Source organism: Eptatretus burgeri, chromosome 18, assembly GCF_056783735.1.
Source record: "Eptatretus burgeri isolate ZD-2024b chromosome 18, Ebu_testis_v1, whole genome shotgun sequence".
NCBI lineage: Eukaryota > Metazoa > Chordata > Myxini > Myxiniformes > Myxinidae > Eptatretus > Eptatretus burgeri.
This window is the reverse complement of record NC_140978.1, coordinates 8,161,650-8,182,178: the sequence shown is the minus strand read 5'-3', so window position 1 is coordinate 8,182,178 and position 20,529 is coordinate 8,161,650. Positions and strand designations below refer to the sequence as shown.

Sequence of the window (20,529 nt, the reverse complement as noted above, 5' to 3'; positions counted from 1 at the left end):
ACAGCTTATAGTCCAGCAGCCATTTCTCATATGAGGCCAAATAAGGAAATTCGTTCAACACCCCCTACAGAAAAGGTTTGACTTGACAGGGTGGTAGAATAGACCCTATAGAACACCTCCAGGTAGTATGTGGTTTCAAATTGTGGTATCATTAAAATTCTACAGGCCATTATACATATCAAGGGTACTTACCAAGAGGGTCACTGTGGGCTAGCAAAATTTAGGGGGAGGGGTAACGTAAACGTGAATATCTTTGTCTCGACTCAACCAATTTTCAATATTGAGGTATCATTGGCTTCCTATTATAATTCTCTATCAGAGTATGTACAGTTATTTGAAAATGGCCTTTGCCATGGCATCACCAAAGCTAAAATATCACACGAATTCAAACTTTCTGACGTTTTTAATTGTGTTCTCATATGAAGGTGAACGGTGTTTCTCAATTACGACTGGTACGTATACATTTTGGAAATCAAACGCTTAAGAAAGTATTGTTCTGCAGAAATTTGTATACATACAGAGGCACGCATAAAGAAAACTGCAACTGTTATTTTTAGCATTCGTCTTTTACTAGTGTATAGCAACACGGAAGCTACTCATTCATCATAGTGGATGATAATAGTTATCATGGTCGACACTGGGAGCTGTGCATGACAACACAGAAGCACATTAGTGAGACCGAATCATAATAGTTGTGCATGGTTGCACGGAAGCACATTCGTCAGAGCGGTTTGTAATATTTGTGTCTGGCAACAAGGAATCACATTCGCCATGGAAGCATGAAGATGTCATCTGTTGTAACTTTTAGTCAGCGTCTTCTTCACCACTGGATTCAAAGATTGTTCTTGGATTTTCACAAGTTTCTTCGGCCATACATGCACATGCTTCTGTGCATGGCATGTGGTTGGTTCTGCATGTGCAGTCGGCTCGGCGACAGAGACTTCTTGCAGTGACAGACAGTCAGCTCCGGAAGACCCCGTGGTGCTGGATCTTTGGTCATGAGCACAGGCTGCAGGGCACCATCCTGAATTTTCCAGCCATGTCCAGCTGCTGGTGGAAGGCTCTGTGTAGGCTCCATTGCTTTCTTCCATACATAGGCCTGGTAATTTCCTCGCTTCATATGTTGCTGTAAGCTGTCGAATGTAGGGGGGAGATTTTCATTTCTTTGTCCCTTTTGACAGAACTGCCAGTATTTCACATTGTTCACTTTCCTCCCAGCCCCCTTGGTTGTTGAGTACATTGCCCACATGAAGGCTTCGCATGCTTCTGAAGTGCTGTTGCTGAGCTCAGGTTCTTCTCCAAGCTGTCCCAGACTGGTCTGATGCTCTTTACTGTCAAGTAAGACATTGAAACCCTTTTTCTTGCCGAGTCCTGAGAGTGCACTGTTTGAATCGCACCCAGTGAGTGCGTGGAAGCTGAGTAAAGCATTACACAGCTCAGGTCCTAGTTTGTGTGCCAAGCTGTGGATAGGAATATACCGAGCTTTATCCTTGATTCCAGTCTGAAACCACAGCTCCCGACACTGGAGTTTTCTGTAGTGTGTGGTGCAGAGGACAGCCACATCTGTGTCAGGTGATTGAATCACAATCCTGTTGTGATAAAGAGAGGCATGTTTTGCATGTAGCAATATTTGTGTGTCTGCCTCTTCATGATCTGACTTGAGGGGAACCGGTTCTTCGCAGTGCCCTCTGATGACTAGCACAGACTTCTGCGGGTTCTTGAAACCACCACTGATGACTAGGTGTTGACCATCAAGCAGAGTGTCTACCCCCATGTGGCACCATGTGTCTGCCAAGAAGGCACACAAGTTGACTTTGTTTTCTACATTTCCAATGTATTTGATCGTAACAAGTTTCTTGTCTCCCTTCATGGAAGCCAGCATACTGCAGATTAGCTTTGCTGATGTATGAGGCATGGCAAGCTCTGTGGTATCTTGCTTCTGCTGCCACTAGATCGTTACTGACAGCACCAGTAGTCCATAACAAGTCCTCATCGCCCTTTGCAGTCGCTGCTTGCACAATAGTTTCACAGGCTTGGAAAGTTCTGACCATGGTCATCTCCTTTACCCTACTGTGTGTTTTCTTCTTGCAGAAGAGGCACATAGTCCAGTCAGTGGACGTTGACTGGGACCTGGATACCCTGGAGGTCTCCGTCAAACTTGTTTCAGATTGTGTGCAAATCTTATATTCTTCTGCTGGTGTCGGTGAGAATGCAGATCTTCTCCTCTGCATGTAACGCAAGTTTTCTTTGCTTGTCCATTTTTCATAGCAATTTGAGTGCCATTTAACATCCGCGGTTGCCAAACTGTCAAAATCTGATTTTAAAAGTTCGTATACTTCATCTCGTCGGAGTTCCAGTGCTGCAACAAGTGTCTGTATGGAGGTATCTCGGGCTTTCCTCAGTCTCGTTTGAGTCCATCTGACAAATTATGCACAGTCAACTTCTGTCTCTTTACAGGTAAAAGTTGCACGACTGCCTGACTCTCTGAACTGGCCATTGCTTCAGTTGGCTCGTAGGATTCTTTCAGATGTTCAATCTGGAATGACACAGAAAAGCAACTATGTTAACCCACAGCCTCTTTAACCATCATTATTAACATGCCATTTTAAAACTTTATTTTTGTAATTATCTAGTTATTCTAGTCCATAAGAATTTCATAAAAAATAGACTAACACAGCATTTTTTTTAGTCCAGCAGCATGAACCTGTGAAAAATTCAATTGTTCAACACCCACTACAGAAAAGTTTGACTTGACAACTTAGTATGCTCTTAAAGATGCCTAAAGTATAAAAAAGCCTCATAATATTTGATTTGTTTGTGATTTTTACCTCTTGTGGTTGTACAGTTGAATGAATATCGACATTTCTGTACATATTCTGAAAGAGAATTATAATACGAAGCCAATGATACCTCAATATTGAAAATTGGTTGAGTCTCGACAAAGATATTCACGTTTACGTTACCCCTCCCCTAAATTTTGCTAGCCCACAGTGACCCTCTTGGTAAGTACCCTTGGTATGTATAATGGCCTGTAGAATTTTAATGATACCACAATTTGAAACCACATACTACCTGGAGGTGTTCTATAGGGTCTATTCTACCACTCTGTCAAGTCAAACCTTTTCTGTAGGGAGTGTTGAACGATTTCATTTTTTTTTCAGGTCCTTGCTCCTGGACTATTACTAGTATCTTGCTCTCCCTTATGGCTGGTCCCTCTACTTCACAGTTGTTTCTACTGGATGTTGTAGAATGCAAAGGTCTCAACTTCATTGCCATCTCCCACAAAGAGGCAGAAGCACAAGGCTTGTGCATATCTTTTTACCACCCTTCTTCTAGTCTTGCTTCCATTGCTCTTTCATCCCTCCAACTTTCTGCATTTCCTCCAGGATTCACACATTTTTCCAGTGTTCCCTTCCTTGTGAAATTCATGAAATCCAGGCTTTTTGCTCTCCTGCATATATTTGTTCCTCTATTTTTTTTTTTCTGCTTGTGGAATCACCTTCCCAATTCCGTTCAATCCTGCTATTCCCTCCTGGACTTCAAGTTGACGGTACACCACCACTTCAAGTCATCCTCCATTCTCACACATAATCATTTTTACATCTTGGCCCCTCAATAAACTGTCATCCCAGTGTTTCGCAGCCAGGGCGATTCATCATTGTGTATGCCTTCCCTCGGATGTACATTAATTGAGGCATCCTCTCTGAAAGTATCAATTAGTTGGTGCACATTAAAGGTCCAACGGTGTTCTTCGCGAAGAGTAGGCGAGCTATGAACAAATTCTAAACTCCTGCATATGCAATTCATTATCCTGCGTCAGAGTGGTGACCCATCCAAGATTGTAACCCTTGCCAAGAAACAATTTAGACAGCACCGATACTCTCTAAAGCATGGTGCATGATGATGATGATGATGATGATGATGATGATGAAGATTATCTCCCTCCCCTCCTATTTTGCAGTCACTGTTTCCTTCCCTCTCCTTTGTCGTTTTCATTGTCGTCCTTTCACGACTTGTATCCACCTGTTGTGCCACTGCCTCACTTCTTATGCATTACTCTTCCACCAGCCTTGATTTCCTATCTGTATATACAAATGGTGTCATTCATCATATCAAGATGTTATCATGGGAATTCCTTGTAACTGGACTCCACTGAATTGGATTTAGTTTTAAGCAAGCTAATGTTTCACATGGTATGAAGCAGCAATACAAGACTGCTGTTGATGACAGCATTTGCAAATCCCAATGACCACTGCACAGTGCCCCTTTTGGGTGGTGGTTGATACTACTACTCTGCCTTGGCTCTTGTAAAATGGTAAGAAAATCTTCTGTTATTGTGCAGATTGGGATCACCCACTACTTTTTTCTTTTTCTTTTTCTTTACAGCTTCACATGTTTTCTCAAAAGGGCTATCTTGGGAATGCTGCATTTGATTTGAAATTTCATGTCAAGAGCTTGCATTGCACAAAGGGGAAAATGGAATTGGATAGTTTAACTCTCCAAAGAGCAATGGTCATTGCCAGAATAAAGTTTCCAATGTTATTGAGTCTTTGGAGACCGAGCAAATTCAAGGTTTAAATTATGGAATGGGCTGCATTGAAGAATGTTCTCTTTCAAAGGAAATTGTCAGAATTTGTTGGAACCCCCTTGAAGAGAACAAAAATGACGATTGTTTTATAATTGGATGATTCAGGCTACTGCACCAAGTAACGAGGCACTAAATATTGCATACACCAAAGCAGACACTGGCTGTAGGTATCGGATGTAGTAAATCTGCAGGTTATGAAACGCACAAGGTCACCATTTCCTCTGGGTATCAGGAACATATTTAGCCTCTTTGGAGAGTGTCTGTGAAGCACCTTTTCTGCATTTATTCCACTCTTCCTCCTGGAAAGGTAAAGCAGAATCATCTCTTTGTGGTTGACTGCTTGGCATCTGCCTTGAACCTATTTGTGGAGTCTCCTTTTATCAAAATCTGTGGTGCAGATGATATGGCTGGCTTGGTTGATGTGGCAAAAACATTTTTTGTTAAGTTGGAAATTGTATCTTTGGGTAAACAAGCACTGTTTTAAACTAGCTTTATTTGGCAGATGAACGAAACAATATGTCCAACCTCCAATCCCCTTCCTCTCCTAAAAAGCAAGCGGCACAGGTTAGATGGGTTTCATCAAAGAGCTGGCTTTCTGCAATATATACAGTAAGATGCTTCCCCATCTGTTGGCTCGGACAGCACCGAAAGATGGAGTTTATTACCTGTGATAAAAGACTTCCACTTATTCACAAGTTTTCTGTCCATGGATGTATCCCATTCTCTTTCTGCTGCTGTTGGAGAATAATGTGAAGACAAGAGTAGTCGCTTGCTGAAATGTGGAACAGATTTGAGTCGGAATAATGTCCACCATTCAGGGAGCAACCATGAGCAGGGGCATTGGTGCAGCTGGCATGTGTGTGTTTCCTGACTCACTGCAGATGAAGGGTTTGTGCTTTCTAGAAAATCTTTTGCTATTAAAATAGTGCTTCCATAGGCATAAATGATATCTGTAAGGAAGTGCACATTTTCACATAATATCCTTTGGCCTTGCTCTGTACACTGGCCGTTATTGCTGAATAATGTTTTTGCAATTCCTGCCACCGTGAAATTACAATATGCTGCTTGTTTGTGTGTGATAATTGATTCTGATTGTTCTCTTGTTTGGACACTTCTTTAAAGAGTTTCCTGTTTGTTCCTGGCTGAATGGGATTTTGGAACAGTACTTGTCTGCATAATCATTTTGGAGTGGACTTGGCAAACATCATTTGGAATTCAGCCTAGGTCAATGTGCCTTCCCGGTAAAATTGCCAAGTGTAGTAGTTCGTAATGGTACCAGATGCCTCCCTCTTTTTTTTTTCCTTCACCCTCCCCCCCCCATACTCCCCACCCCACCCCTCCAAATGTCTCGACTGTGATGCATGTTTGCATTTTAATCTTCCCGTTCCTTCCTGCTCCCATTCTGTTGACCTGCCACACTATGTCAATTCAGTTATCTCTGAGTATTGACTTCTGTTGAGGCTGTACTCTCATTTTAATATACATATATCATGGAGTGCTGTAGTAACTCCATATGGATAGATGGCACAGGGAAAAATGGCCACCACACACACACACACACACACACACACACACACACACACACACACACACACACACACACAAACACACACACACACACACACACACACACACACACACACACACACACACACACACACACACACACACACACACACATCCGCACACATCACCTGTTCTCCATTCTCACCCCATTTTTCCACTAAAGTATGAATGATTGGATCATTCATCGAGGGTGCCAATTAAACGTTTCAGGTATTGTTATATTGCCTTCCTAAGTATCCTAAGTACAATGACCCTTTGTGTGGCACTATCAGCACCAAATGTTTCATGAGGTCACCATCTGTATAATTGTACTGCATAAACAAATACAGTTCAAAAGCTATATGATTGCATCTTAATTTGATGATTATACCACTGTGTGAAAAATTATTAGAACATATTTACCTCTGCCACCTATGGTGGATGGAGGTTATGTTTCCACCTCTGTTTGTCTGTCTGTGAGCAGGATATTTCAAAAAGTTATGGACGGATTCGGACGAAATTTGGTGGAGACAAACGAAATTTGGTGTGTGACAAGGATGCAATTATTCGATTTTGGTGAAGATCCGGATCCGGATCCATGATTAAAAAAAAAAAAATTGATTCGATCTTCACCATTGAGAGATGGGGCCAAAACAACACATAGCATGATCTGTCGAAACGTTCTGAATGGGTTATGACAAAACTTGGTGGATGAGTAATGAGTTGCGTAGGTGACAAGAACAAGCTGATTTGATTTTGGTTCAGGTCCAGATCCAGATACAGCCCATCGGTGGAATACAAAACGTAAACTGTTGAGCCTGGCGGAAGTATGTGCTCTACCTCGTGCTGTTCTGGTTTTCCTCCGGAATTATGGCTTGAGATGCTCAATTATAGCTGGAGCTAATTGTTACAGCTATATGTGTACATTGATGCTGGACATGCATTTTAAGTAACTTTTAGGGACAGGTGGATCATTCTGCTCACCTAATTTTTATTTCTTTTCGTTATAAAATCTCTGATACATCCTACGTTTAGATTGCAATTTCCAACCAAAAAAGTCAATCAATATTTGATGCTTTGTTGAGCAGTATGACCAGTTCCTCAGCCACCTGAAAGTACGTTGGAGGAAAACAGTTTTAACAAATTGATTATAACACATTACGGTGGATTAAAGCAGTCGTGTAGGAGATGGATCGAAACGTCGATGAGAGGATATGATATTTTATTGTGAGCAGCCAGAGCCACCTAGTGCCTGTTCTTATAAAAACAGATACAATAAGGATAAGGAAGAAATCTGAGTCTGCACTTTATGTATAACCATGTTAGATTGTTTTTCCTGTGATTGTGATTCTTATTATTATCATGACTGATTCGTACTATGTTAAACTATCTCCAAATCGTCGGTTCAGTTGCTGCTGGAGCTGTAAATTTATGATATCCAAATGGAGCGGAGGGGGGTGTATGGGAATAATAGAGGGGATTTGGATGATGGGGCAAAAAGGTCACGTGGGGAATTTCATACCTGCTTTATTTAAGTATCATTCATGCATTTAACAACGAGAACTGCACTCAGTGGAGTGCATGCATCCTCCCCAGGCTGAACAGTTTACTGCATCTGTACTTTAACTAAAATCTAATCTGCTTGTTCTTATCGCATTACCAACTCATGTACCAAGTTTCATCTTAATCCGTCCATAACTTGTTGAGATATCATGCTATATATCGTTTTTGGCCCCATCTCTCAATGGTGAACAATCACTTGGAAAATTCTAGTATCCTTATCGGGATCTGGATCCTCACCAAAATCAAGAATCAATACGTCTTTGTTCCACACCAAACCTGTCCACGAAGTTTTGCCTGAATCCATCCACAACTTTTTGAGATATCCTGCTCACAGACAAACATACAGGTCAGGGGTGAAAACAACCTCTGTCCACCTTTGACAGAGGTAAAAAAAATAATAACGTTTTTTTAAAATCCAATGAAATGCTTCTTTGTATTCATTTGTCACAAAGTTTGTCAAACTTGTTGTGCTTGTATTTCTTGGATAGTTAAACAATTTTTGCAGTTACCATTTGTCAAGTAACATTGCCATGAAATCAGTCATTTACGATCACACAAAACAGGATTTTTCTGCCTCCGCTGACGAAGTCGCTGGAGGCATTATGTTCTGGGGTTGTCCGTCCGTCCATACGTACGTCCGTCCGTGCTAATTTTCTCCATTTTCTCTGCTTATCCAATTGACACAAAATTTTCACATAGGTGCGACTACTCATGTGGAATGTTTTCAATGATGATTATGATGTCATAGGTCATGTAGTGTGGCAGCAATGTTGGAAAAAAGGAAAAACTTTTGACATCTACATCTCCGAAACTGCTCCGTGGAAAAAGTTGAAACTTTGCACATGTCAAGTACTTCCCATGGGAAATAAGTGTGATGTTTTGATGATGTCATCGGTGGCTTCATTATGACATAATTGCATACCTTAAACACTTTATCCGATCGGTATGAAAATTTTTTAGTCATTTAGGGCTAAATTGTATGGGGGGGAAAAATTGATGTCATCATCAGTCACATGGTTCAGCAGCTATATTTTTTTTATACGGGCCTTGGCATATCTGGCGATGTCACGACGTTGAAGAGTGCCCTTTTATTTTTTTGTTTCTGCATGGAATTATGGCCATAAACAATTGTTATACTGTCGATTTACCAGGCATTAATGTTCTTTTTAAAATGATATTACTTTTTTTTTGTTGTACTTTTTATCCATGAAATCATTATATTTTATACATAGAGTAGAGGGCCTTAATCGAGCTATTGCCCCATCTCCCAAAAATGTAACAGCATAGAAGCTTGAGACTGGCTCATCACTCCTTCAGGGGAAACGAGGAGCCAGTGTCAGAACTATTATTCTGAGCACAAAAACATGAAGACTTAAAGAGAGGACAGTACAGAATTCATTACATCCAACTTGTCTGGAACACAGAAATTCCCTTCGAAGAATTACAGGGCTGGCAGGATGACCTAGTGGTACACACACACTCACCTCTTAGCCGTTTAGTCTGGGATCAAATCTCGACCCAGCTACAAACTGTCATCCTGATGTCTCGCAAGCAGGACGAGGCATCAATGTGTGTGCCGTTCCTCAGATGGACTTTAAACTGGCCGTCCCATCTGCCAACATTAGTTGGTTGACCCTAAAGATCCCACGGTGTCCTTCATGAAGAGTAAGTGATTTATTGCTGGCACTGTAAATCCCAAATTCCTGCCCTAACCTACAGGGGGCATTGTATCAGCGGCACAGCCACGCCCCCCTCCCTCAACCATTGATGCTACTCACAGCCATGTGATGCATATGAAGAAAGAACGAACGAAGAAGTACCATCTTGCAGGGTGAACAAAGATGTGCGGAGGATAGTCACAAGAGCTAAAAGTTGAATGATGATGATGATGATGTTAGCAGTACAGTCATACAAGTACATCTGTTTTGTGTATGTTGCTACATAACTTGCTATAGTTAAGTTTGGTAGCTGCACCATCTTGTGAGCAGCAAACAAACAAAGCCAACTGTACATTTTCATTTGGAATTTTTCATACGGAGATTGAACTCGTAGAATAGCTGAATGACAGGCATGACGTTGACACAGCGATGGAGTCGAGGGAGTTGGCATACAAGGAAAGGTGGAGAAATGAAGGAATGAGCGCACAGACAGAAGAATAAGGAGGGATATACTCGGTCTGATAAAAAGGTTCTGGGACTAAATTTATTCTTGCAAAACAAAATGACAATGCAGTTACTGTAGTCAAATTTATCCCCTTCAAAGCATTCTCCTCGTTGAACACAATGATTCCAGCGGTCCTGACATTTTTTTTTTGAAGCATCTCTGGTACTCTTATTTTAGGATGGCTTTCAGTTCCTGGGTCACATTTTGGATGATGGTTGGCATATCCTGAAATCCCTTTCCTTTTTCGGGTGTATTTCAGTTGGTGGAACAGAAGAAAAAAAACAAAGTTCTTTGGTGCCATATCTGGTGAATTCGGTGGGTGGGGAACCAGTGGAATGTTGTGCTTGGCCAAAGATTATTGTGTTGGAGAGTGCTGAATGTGCCGGCGCATTGTGGTGATGCAACATCCACAAACCTATCGAACATTTTGTAGGCCGCTTCCATCGAACTGCATCTCTTAGGCATTTCAGAACGGTCAAATAAAACCATTGATTCACCGTCTGACCTTGTGGAACGAACTCGTGATGCACAACACCACCACTGTCGAAAAACAATCGATATAGTCTTCAGATTTGAGCACAACTGTCTGTTTTCTTTAATCTCGGTGACGACGGGGTTTTCCACTGAAATGACTGACACTTTTAGCCTCGATATTGAAGCCAAAAACCCAAGTCTCGTCACCTGTAATGATGATAATGCTGGGCAGAAAGTTTTCATCATTTCCTGCACAATCAATGTGTCACTGAGACACTGTGAGGCGATGTTCCTTCTGGTCCGGAGTGATGGACCTTGGGGCGAACTTTGCCGAGACCCATCTCATTCCCAAATGTAGTCAAAATTGTTTGGCATGTGCCGAAGGAGCTGCCAACTTCTTCCGCCACTTTACGAATTGTCTTTTGTCTGTTACCATGAATCGTGTCGTAGACTTGAGTGACCGATTCCTCATTGTGTGAGGTTGATGGACGGCCGGAGCATGTGCATCATCATCGACGGAAGTTCTGCCACTTTTAAACCAAGTTACCCACTCAAATGTTTTCGAATGGCTGAGAGCTTCACCCACAAATGCGGTTTTTCACATTTCATGTTTCCGTGGCTGGCTTACCAAGTTTCATACAGAGTTTGATGCACACACGCTGCTTCTTGAAGTCGAACATTTTACAATGGGACAGAAAAAATAAACAAATCTCCACAAAACAGCATGACGCTCAAGACTGAGACAGAATGCTGGTTTCCTGACAAAGGCTTGATGTCAGCAAGTGTTGCCAATCATGCTACTTTTTTAAATAGCCTGTGAGAACACTTCATTACCCCACAATACATTTAGTCCCAGAACCTTTTGATCAGAACCTCATACACTCTGGTCAAGGGAACTGAGTGGGCCAATTCGATGAGATACATGTAAGCAGACAGGAAAAATTGACAAATGGTAAATGGGGAGGAGTGCAGCCAGACAGGAAAGGAGAGTTAGTTTTGATTAAAAATAAAAATCAGGAATAAAGGATAACCTAAGTGATGGCGATGGCTTGCCATTTTATACGAGTCAAGGGAGGTGATTCCACAATGGAGAGGAGGGAGACAAAAGAGTGGAGGTGAGCAGTTGGCTTAAATTTTGGGAGGATAACAAGGTAATGGTTGCTCGCTGAACAAATGAGGTCTTGTCGGGTTCATGAGGGACAAATCACAGAGATCGGTTGGGGTGAGAGCAGTAATGAAGCACGATAAAATTTATCGGTCACCAACCTGTCTGATGAGAGAGGAGTAGACCTTGCACCTCTTCCTCCTGAATAGAAACTCCAATGAACCTCATGGCCTTAGATTCTACTGCTTCCATGGTTGCAAGATGAGATTGGGCTGCAGCAGTTCACAGTGGACAATCGTATTCTATGGTACTGCAGATGAAGACTTTCTTCACTCTGAGGAATTCCTGAGCAGCCCAAGAACGACTTGGCTCTGTGGAGGACTCCAAGAAATCTCCCTGCCCTGGAGGCCTGCTTGGATATGTGATTGGTCTTGGAAAATGTTATGGCAGGTTGTTCTACAAAGGAAAGGAGATCCAAAGATTGCACCTCTGTCAGAGGTTGATTGTAGAAGTAAACTCGAGGGTTACCCATACAGTCTTTATGTGGAGACAGAATAAGTGTGTGTGGGACTTGGCTCCATTGAATGAGATATTGTACGTGATTGATCAGCTTCATATTTTCTTGAAATTGGCAGACGCGTATGTGGCTGCAACCTGCGTATCCTGTCATTGATGTGAGACTTTCTGGCTGAAAGCATAATCAACTACAAAGTAGTGCACAGTTCTCTAAAAAGACCAAGAGGTCATAAATATAAACCTGGCACATAATTGGTCCCAAGACATTACCTTGATGCTGATGACCATGAGCCTCTAAATAAAGGGCTGGTGATAGAAACACCATCAAGGGTTTCACATTGCTTGAAAACATGAAGTGAATCTACTAGCCAATCAAGGAGAGATTATCAAAGGGGTTAACATTCATAGTTGCTTTCCATAATTCTGTTCTAAACATTTCCAGTACCTGACTGCTGGTTGCATCAATTATTGGAGACGTAGCTGTGTCACTGATGCAGTGCTCCATGAAGGGGGGTGAGTGGCAGGAAGTTGGAATTTGTTCATGATGCCGTTGATAACTCCTCTGTTCTCCATCGAAAGACGCCATGAGATCTTTAGTGTTCCTAAGCTAATGCGAGCAGATGAGTCCCCAGATTAATGTTCATCCAAGGGAAGGCACGCTCTATAATAGAACGCCCCACTTGCGGAAACCAAGGTAACTGCTTGTATTATTCAGGTCGAGAATTTTACCCAGATTTAGACACATAAAGACATGTGCACCGTCATATTAATTTGCATCCGTGTCGGACATCCTCCTGCTTCTGTTGTCCAAGCTTTTGAATGTTATAATTTCATTTTAAGTATTTTATAAATAATTCAAGTGTTTGTGTTTGTTACCTCTGCCATCAAACGTTATGTTTTCACCCCTGTCTGCTTGCTATTTGTGTGCAGGATATCTCAAAAAGTTGCGGACGGATTCAGATACAATTTGGTAGGCAGGTTGGGTGTGTGACAAGGATGAACTGATTCAATTTTGGTGTAGATCCAGATCTGGATACTCGAGTTTTTAAGGGATTCTTCACCATTGAGAGATAGAGCCAAAAAGGATGTATATCGCAATATCTCAAAATGTTATGGACAGATTCAGACAAAACTTGGTGGACAGGTTGGGTGTGTGACAACGGCGAATTCATTTGATTTTGGTGCCGATACAGATCCAGATACGATAAAAAAAATTTAAAGTGACTCTACACCATTGAGGGATGAGGCCAAAACGATATACAGCTTGATATTTCAAAAAAAAATTGGGCCCGATATGTTCTACTGGATCGGATATTGCGTGGCGGAGGTATGCTCTCTACGAAGTGCCCCTCTGGTTTGTTATTCTTTCACGGCCAAATTGTAGTAGCTAGAGGTCCTGAATTGTGGGTGTATGTCCTTCAGGATCTGGGCAAGGTTTTAAGCTATCACACGTTGACCTTGACATCCAGTTTGAGGCCACCAAGGGCCAATATAAAGTGTATATTGGGATGTGGGGTCGGCAGTGCTGCCACTGGCTCGCAGGCAAAAGTTAACCACCATGAAGCCAATAACTCTATTGCTTTTCAATGTCCAACACATCCCCAAACCACCACCAGGAAAAGCTCACCCGGCCAAGCAGCGCCGGATATCCCTCTCTCGCCTTTACTAATCCATCCGCAATCGTGAAATGTCACATTATGACTCCTTTTGGCATTGCATCCATCACAGCATCGTCACATCCATTTTCAGATACACAACTCTATACTAAAACTGATTTTGATTGTGCTTTGTAGGTGAGATGTCAGCAGCAGAAGAGAAGGACACGTGGCTTCGTGGACTGTTCGTGAAACTCCGTGGAGTAGCACAGGCCCCCTCTAGCTTGCACCACTTTCGCATTTATGAACAAGGAGACTCAACGCATCAGGTAAGAAATGAAATAAGGAAAGATGGTTTGGGCTGCAGAAAGAGGTGAATGTTCAGGCCTTTATGTATATAAACTGATTTTTATTTCTATTTATAAAAAAAACCCTCCATTCTTTGAGGCTTAAGAAAGATGCCTCAATGGTTATAGAGTAGGAAAGCAAAATGGACACCTTATTTGAAGGTTTGGCCAGTCAGTGTGCCTCTACCAAACGTCTCATGTTTGTGAAATTCACAACATGGTCTTTAAAATCTATAAGCATGTTATAGCATTCCAGATAGCCATCTTACTGTTTATCTGAAGTAATAGGATATGTTTGAGGCAGTTTTATTCAGGGTGAATTCAACATCTTGGAATTTTCTTCTTCTTCTTCTTGTCTTTCCTTTATATTAAACGACGTTGTGCAAACAGGGTTTTCTTTTGTTACTTTGATTTGTAGCAGGGATGGTTGGTTATCATCCCTCCAATTAAAAACTTATCTTGTATAGTGCCATCAAGGTTTATTGTATCACAGAGAATGGTGTAAATACCTGTGGAAAACAGAGATTTTGTTTTAACATCAAGTCTCAAAGCTTCGATACAACAGTTGCGAAGATGCATTGACTTCTTCTTTCATGTTCACTACATGGCTGTGCCGCTTATGCAACACCCCCTGTCGAGCTTAGAATTTCTAAGCTCTTGCTCTAAGCAAAAGAGCAAGAGCTTTGAATTTGGCCAGCTTGCCGGCAATAGTTCGCCAACTCTTCGTGAAGGACACCATGAGATCTATCACGTCCACCAAACTAATGCTGGCAGACTGGACGCCCAGTTTAATATCCATCCAAGGGATGCACACAGATCGATGCCTCGGCCTTCCTGCGAGACATGAGAATGGCAGTTTGGAGCTGATCTGAGATTCAAACCCAGGCTAGATGGCACAGAGTACCTCTAGGCCATCATGAAGATGCCAGCAGCAGAAGAGAAGGATACATGGCTTCGTGGACTGTTTGTGAAACTCCGTGGAGTAGCACAGGCCTCCTCTCGCCTGCACCACTTGGGAGACCACTTAGCCTGCACCAGATGGGAGAGACTTACATTGACGAATGACATGCGGAAGATTCTCACCATGCATTGGTTGAGCAGTTTAGTCCTGTACTGAAGCCAAACAGACTTAATTTTACTCCTATTGCATGGACAATGTATCAAAGCAGAAAGTAGTCTGAACACATTACTGTAATACACACATAGTAAGGTCTGTGTAGTCTGGCATGATAAAAGTGGGGAGGGGGTTAGGGAGAAGGTAAGCATGAGGGGAGGGGGTTCTGGACTTGGACTTGGTTGGGGGACTTGTGGAAAAGTGGGGGGGGGGGGGAGAGGAGGTAGTACAAGATTGAATGAAATGGGGTACGTTAATACAACATGCAGAGACGGCCCGGAGATGTCCATGGGGGGTGGAGAGCAGCAGGGTTTTGGGAGGAGGCAATGAGGGGAGGGGAAGGAAAAGTAGCATGAGGGGAGGAGAAGGGAAGGCAGCATGAGGGAAGGGGAGGGGGAGGGAAGGCAGCATGAGGTGTAGGGAAGGGAAGGGTGATAAAACATGCTGAAACAGCAACATTTTCTTTTTAACCACCGGGTTCTATATAAAAATGGGTGGGAGCATTTAAAACCCAAGCTATCTACCTGGCAAAGGCCTGCCTGCATGACATGCTCGCACATGCAGTGACCTTTGCAGCCCTCTGGTTGGCTCACTCCGAATCTGATTCGTACATGCTACACTCTGGGGAAGCCGTTTTAAATTTGTAACCAAACTGTCAGTCCTTAAGAATCCCCTTAACAGAGGGGGATGGGTGAGAGTGGAGGGGTGGGAGAGAAGAGGTGTGGGAGAGAGAGGGGGAGAGAGATGGAAAGGGAGAGGGGTGGGAGAGAGAGGTGAGGAGGGGATTCCGTCATATGTAACGTCCAGGGTACCCCCTGGACCCCCGACCCTGGGTACCCCAAACATGTTAGCACAATTTGGTGGAAATTGGCCCAGCTGTTTTTAATTCTACAATGATCGGACATACAGACATGCACACGCAATTGACTTATTTTGGTATGACGACACAATTATGGGAACAATGGAGTTGATTATATTTTTTATTCAACATTATGTTTCTTGACTGATACATGGATTAAGCAGATTCCTTGGGGTGATATTGAAAGGACCAAGGGGGAGCTTGTTATATTAAATGAGTTGATTGAAGTACATAAATGGTAACATGATCACCAATACCATAATATAAATAAGTCCACCCCAAACGATCCCATTGCCAAGCACTCCTATTTCCAGGTTATTGTGATTTCCCCCCCCCCCCTCTCCATCGCTTCTTTTTGTTAGCTGTTGGTTTGTTTGCTCCTTTTCTCTTTCATCCCCACTTTCCCCTTCCTCTTCTTGCTGTGTTTCATTCAGTGTATGAGTTGCTAGTTCACCCCCATAGTTCACCCACCCTTCCCTTGATCTCACTCTCACTTCTTCTCTGCTGTTGGTGTTTCCCCCTTTCCTTTTTGTTCCCTTCCATTCTTCTCAATACTAGTTCTTCCACAAGCCTCGATCATATATATATAAAATATCAAGTTTGGTTTCTTCTTTTTTTGATGGTTCGCAAAATGTTGTTGTTGTTCTTCAATTGCACAGCCATGTGAAGAGCACCAAGTTGTGCTGCTTTTGTTTTTCCACAGGCTTTATACCATCCTCTGATAAAACAAGTGCTAGATGAAGCACTTAGTACAGAGCAGGCAGAAAGCTCAGACCTGGAGCACATGACGAGCGGCCTTACGGACCTCCTGAAAACAGGATTCGGGATGTTTATGAAGGTGAGTGGTATTGTGATGCTATCATGTCTCTTGGTCTTGCAGAGTTTGCACCATTTGTATTTGTCTTGGGTTGTGGTGTCAAGCTGTTGTTGAGAGGTTCCATGATCAATTGACACACACATCTGAGTATGTGATCTCACATATAAAATCATTGACTTGTAGAAACAAAACGACTTTTCTCCATAGTTTTAAATGTTAACTAAACAGACATAAGAATTATGTGATACTCTTTATCAGCCACATTGCTATCACTTGTCACACTGCAGGCGGTGGGGAATTGAGGGGACGTCTAAAACGGTTTCCCCAACCACGATGGTATGATGCTGTGCTAGTGAAACTTAGTTCGTTGTTCAACCGTCCATTTTTTGTTTAGCTTCCAGGCGATCACACATTTTTCCAAGATATGGGTGCCGTTGCAATGTAGAAACTAGAACGGCACTCGGTAGAGCACATTCCTACCCCAGGCTAAACAGTTCACGTTTTGTATCCCACTGATGGGCAGGATCTGGATCCGGACCTGAATTAAAACCTTAATCGGCTTGTTCTCATCACCTGACCAACTCATCCACCTAGTTTTGTCATGACTCAACCACAACTTTTTGAAATGTCATGCTATATATCGTTTTTGGCCCCATTTCTCAATAGTGAAGAATCACTTTGAAAAAAAATTAAATTCTCCTTTCCGGAACTGGATTCGGATCTTCACCAAAATCGAATTGGCTTATTCTTGTCACACACCTCACCTGTCTACTAAGTTTGGGCCGAATCTGCCCACAACGTTTTGAGATATCGTGCTTGCAGACAGACAGACAGGTGTGAAAAGTGAAAACATCCTCCGTCCATCTTTGGTGGCAGAGGTAATCATGTTTTCAGCTCAAATGGTTGATTTGCCAACTCTCCTTTGTCGATTGGTCTCATTGTGATTACACTGTCCTGCCAGAATAAAATGAACAACTGCTGTTTGTAAACAAACCTTATTCAGCAATCTGTTACATGAACACAATCAAATGGACTCCCTAAATTGGTATCTGGTAGCATGTCACTTGGTATCATATAGTGAGTGCTTGAACTTGTGAACACGTCAAATCGATGATATTGTTGCGGTTGTGGAAATTCGCAAACCACCATTCAGGTCCTGTAGGTGAGATATCTCTGTAAGTACATGTGTAGTTAGCCCCCAAACCCGTTGTTTAGAGGGAATAAATGTGATTCATTCGGGCTGCGACGCTTTGCGATAGCCGTTTTTCTGTTCTATCTTTATTTTGAACCAACCACGTCTCAACCGCCATCACACAACAACCACCAACAACAACAACGCCAACATCCACGATCTTTACCTTCACAACTCGCTCCCGCAAACATCGCATCACCGCCATTCCAAATGGCACCATGGCCATAAACCACCACCATAAACCCTCCACCACCTTCACCTCTCTCCTTCTGCGGCCATTCCTGCACCACCTGTGAGCACCGAGCGTCGGGCTGTCCTGGGCTCGTACAAGATACGCGCCGGCCGAGCTGCGAGTGCAAAATGCGGCCTTTCCGTGGAGAATTTGGATCAGGAATGCTACACGCCCACTTCTGATCCGTCCAATCAGCAAGCGCGGGGTGGTTTGGCCCCACCTCCAGGCGCGTCTGTGTGGAATTGAGATATGCAAATTCTAGGATCAGGGGAGATTCACGCCCCTTTTTCTCCGTCCAATGGGCGAGCGTGGCTCCACCCCCGAGCTCGTTCTGATCCGGAAATTTGCATATGGGTTCTCCTGCCGGCCTATAAAGCGCCGAGCGCAAGGCGAATCTGGGCAGAGTCAGTTTGGAAGAGCGGAGAGTGGCAGAAAAGCGGAGAGAGTTTTGGGCAGAGTCAGGTTGGAGTGCGGAGTGGAGTCAGGAGGCGAGGGCGTCCCGGTGGTTTTCGGCAGTCGGCTGAGGAAAATTTGGGGGAAGAGTCTGAGGAGCTCGGGTCCGAGGCAAGGAAGAAGGCGGTCGGCGACGAGGTCGCGGTGGAATCGCTCGTCACGGGACCCAAGCAAGCCAGCTATATTCTTTCCCCAGAGCATCAACAATTCCCCCCTTTTTCCCCCGCGGTGAGATAGTGCGAAAAGGGGGCCCCGTTCCCACCCCACTCCAAGCGGTGCCAACGAAACCCGCGAAGGAGCACGAAGTCGGGGCACCGCCGCGCTGCCACATTTGCGGCTCATCACAAAGACACGGGTAGGACCCACCCGGTCTCGCGGACCTGACCGCTCTTTCAGGTCCCGCGCAAATATTGGCCCACAGGCCCCGTCTGCCCCCTTGTCTTTGAGGGTGGCCTTTTCTTTTGCTTTTGAGTGAATGTGTTGTTGGCGCCGTCTGTGAAGTAAAACTGTTTAAGTGTTGCCGTGTGTCGGTCTTAGTCGGTAGTATCTCTGCGTCATTGTTTCTTTTGTAGCATTTGATATATGTGCATTCTGTTTGGCTGTATATGTGTGCTCTCCGTGTGCCGCTGAATAAATGTGCATCATGTTGAACTGTTTTCCCGTTTCGCTTCGTCTTTTATTTAATTGAATCTCCATCTTGCTTCACGTAAAGGGTTGGTAGTGGGCTTAATATGCCCGATAATTATTCGGAACCGTCGAGGCCAACGATAACACTGCTCGGTTATCCCGATAGTACGGAATGGATCGCTTAAGCGGCCCGTGTCCAGAGTCGACCTGCGGCGAGGTGCGATCGCCCGGTCTACCCTCCGCGTGGGTACTTAGGTAGGTCGAGTTTGGCGAATTACCCTATCCCATGCGGGTGGCCGATTGGCACGATCGTGGTGAGGCCGAAAGGCCCACCCGTGACTAGCTCCCGCCGTTAGTCCGAGAGGGTCACGACAGAATTGTCCGTCCGGTGGGCGACATGCCGCGATTCGAGTCACGTGGCCGTTCGCATGCCGGCGGGCGCGAATTCGCAACAATATTCTGTCGGACAGTGTGATCCAGATTTTGCCAAATGTGGAGAAGATTTTGTTGCAGCTCTTGCTTGCATATTACCAGTTTCTTTTTGACCAACTTGCAAAACGGGTGTTACCACCAAAACTGCTGAGCTTTCCTTGCCCTCTTTTCTTCTTTTGGGGGGGGGGGGTGGAGGAGGATACCAAAGGGCGGAGGAGCTCCTTTTGAGCCAATGGCCATCCATATCTAGTGCCCAAATGTGCCTGCGGACGTCCTCCTGCAGTTGGGTTACTTTAAATTCAGAGGTTGGTGGCAGGATTTGCACTCCGGCCACCGTAAAACCCTTCATTCCACAAAACGTACTAAAAGCAAAAAAAATCTGAAAACCCACTTAGTGGGAGTACCTCCTGTGCAGCTGCCCTCCACAGGGCAGCTCATCAGGTGACGGGATTTGGGGAAAGCCTTCGGGACCTCCACTCTTTGATGATAGGAGGGAAACCACGGGGTAACCTTCCCGGGTCAGAATGCAGTAATGTGTGTCGGGCTGGTACTGAGGTGTTGTCTACCAGACGGAGGTCTTCTTGGGTTGACCTGAGGCGGTCCCTTCGGGTGTGTGCCTGGAATGTCCTATCCCTAAGAGAGGATGATCACCTGTGTCTGTTATCATCTGAGTTCAAACGTTTGGAAAGCGGTATTGCAAGACTCTGAGGTTCAGAGACTGGATTGCGGTGAGATCATGGTGGGTGGTTACACCCACTATTGGTGTGGTTGCTCTGATGGTTACCATTCCCAAGGAGTTGCTGTAGCTGTGTCCAATAAGCTGACTCCAATGATAATTGAGGTAACACCGGTCAACGAGCGTATTATGAGACTAAGGATTCGTCACTCGTTGGGTGTCGTTTCCCTG

General features: G+C 43.9%; 2 protein-coding genes across 3 annotated transcripts in view; one reads left to right on the top strand and one right to left on the bottom strand.

Annotated features, from left to right (window-relative positions):
- SCFD2 (sec1 family domain containing 2) overlaps nucleotides 1–20,529 on the top strand; it is a 178,698-nt gene that overhangs the window by 94,439 nt on the left and 63,730 nt on the right. For both annotated transcript variants that reach the window (XM_085863582.1, XM_085863583.1), the window contains 2 exons: nucleotides 13,748–13,878; nucleotides 16,573–16,707. In XM_085863582.1, the coding sequence (XP_085719708.1) occupies nucleotides 13,748–13,878; nucleotides 16,573–16,707 (266 nt within the window). The remainder of the gene's footprint in view (nucleotides 1–13,747; nucleotides 13,879–16,572; nucleotides 16,708–20,529) is intronic.
- Nucleotides 389–13,801, bottom strand: LOC147008541 (uncharacterized). The gene is made up of 2 exons (XM_085863584.1): nucleotides 9,181–13,801; nucleotides 389–2,536 (listed from the first exon to the last, which is right to left on the bottom strand). Exon 2 carries the CDS (start codon nucleotides 1,913–1,915, stop codon nucleotides 854–856), a length of 1,062 nt encoding a protein of 353 aa, XP_085719710.1. The 5' UTR covers nucleotides 1,916–2,536; nucleotides 9,181–13,801; the 3' UTR covers nucleotides 389–853.

Excerpts from the sequence above, each read along its gene's own strand:
- LOC147008541 (XM_085863584.1), bottom strand. The coding sequence starts at position 1,915 with ATGCCTCATACATCAGCAAAGCTAATCTGCAGTATGCTGGCTTCCATG.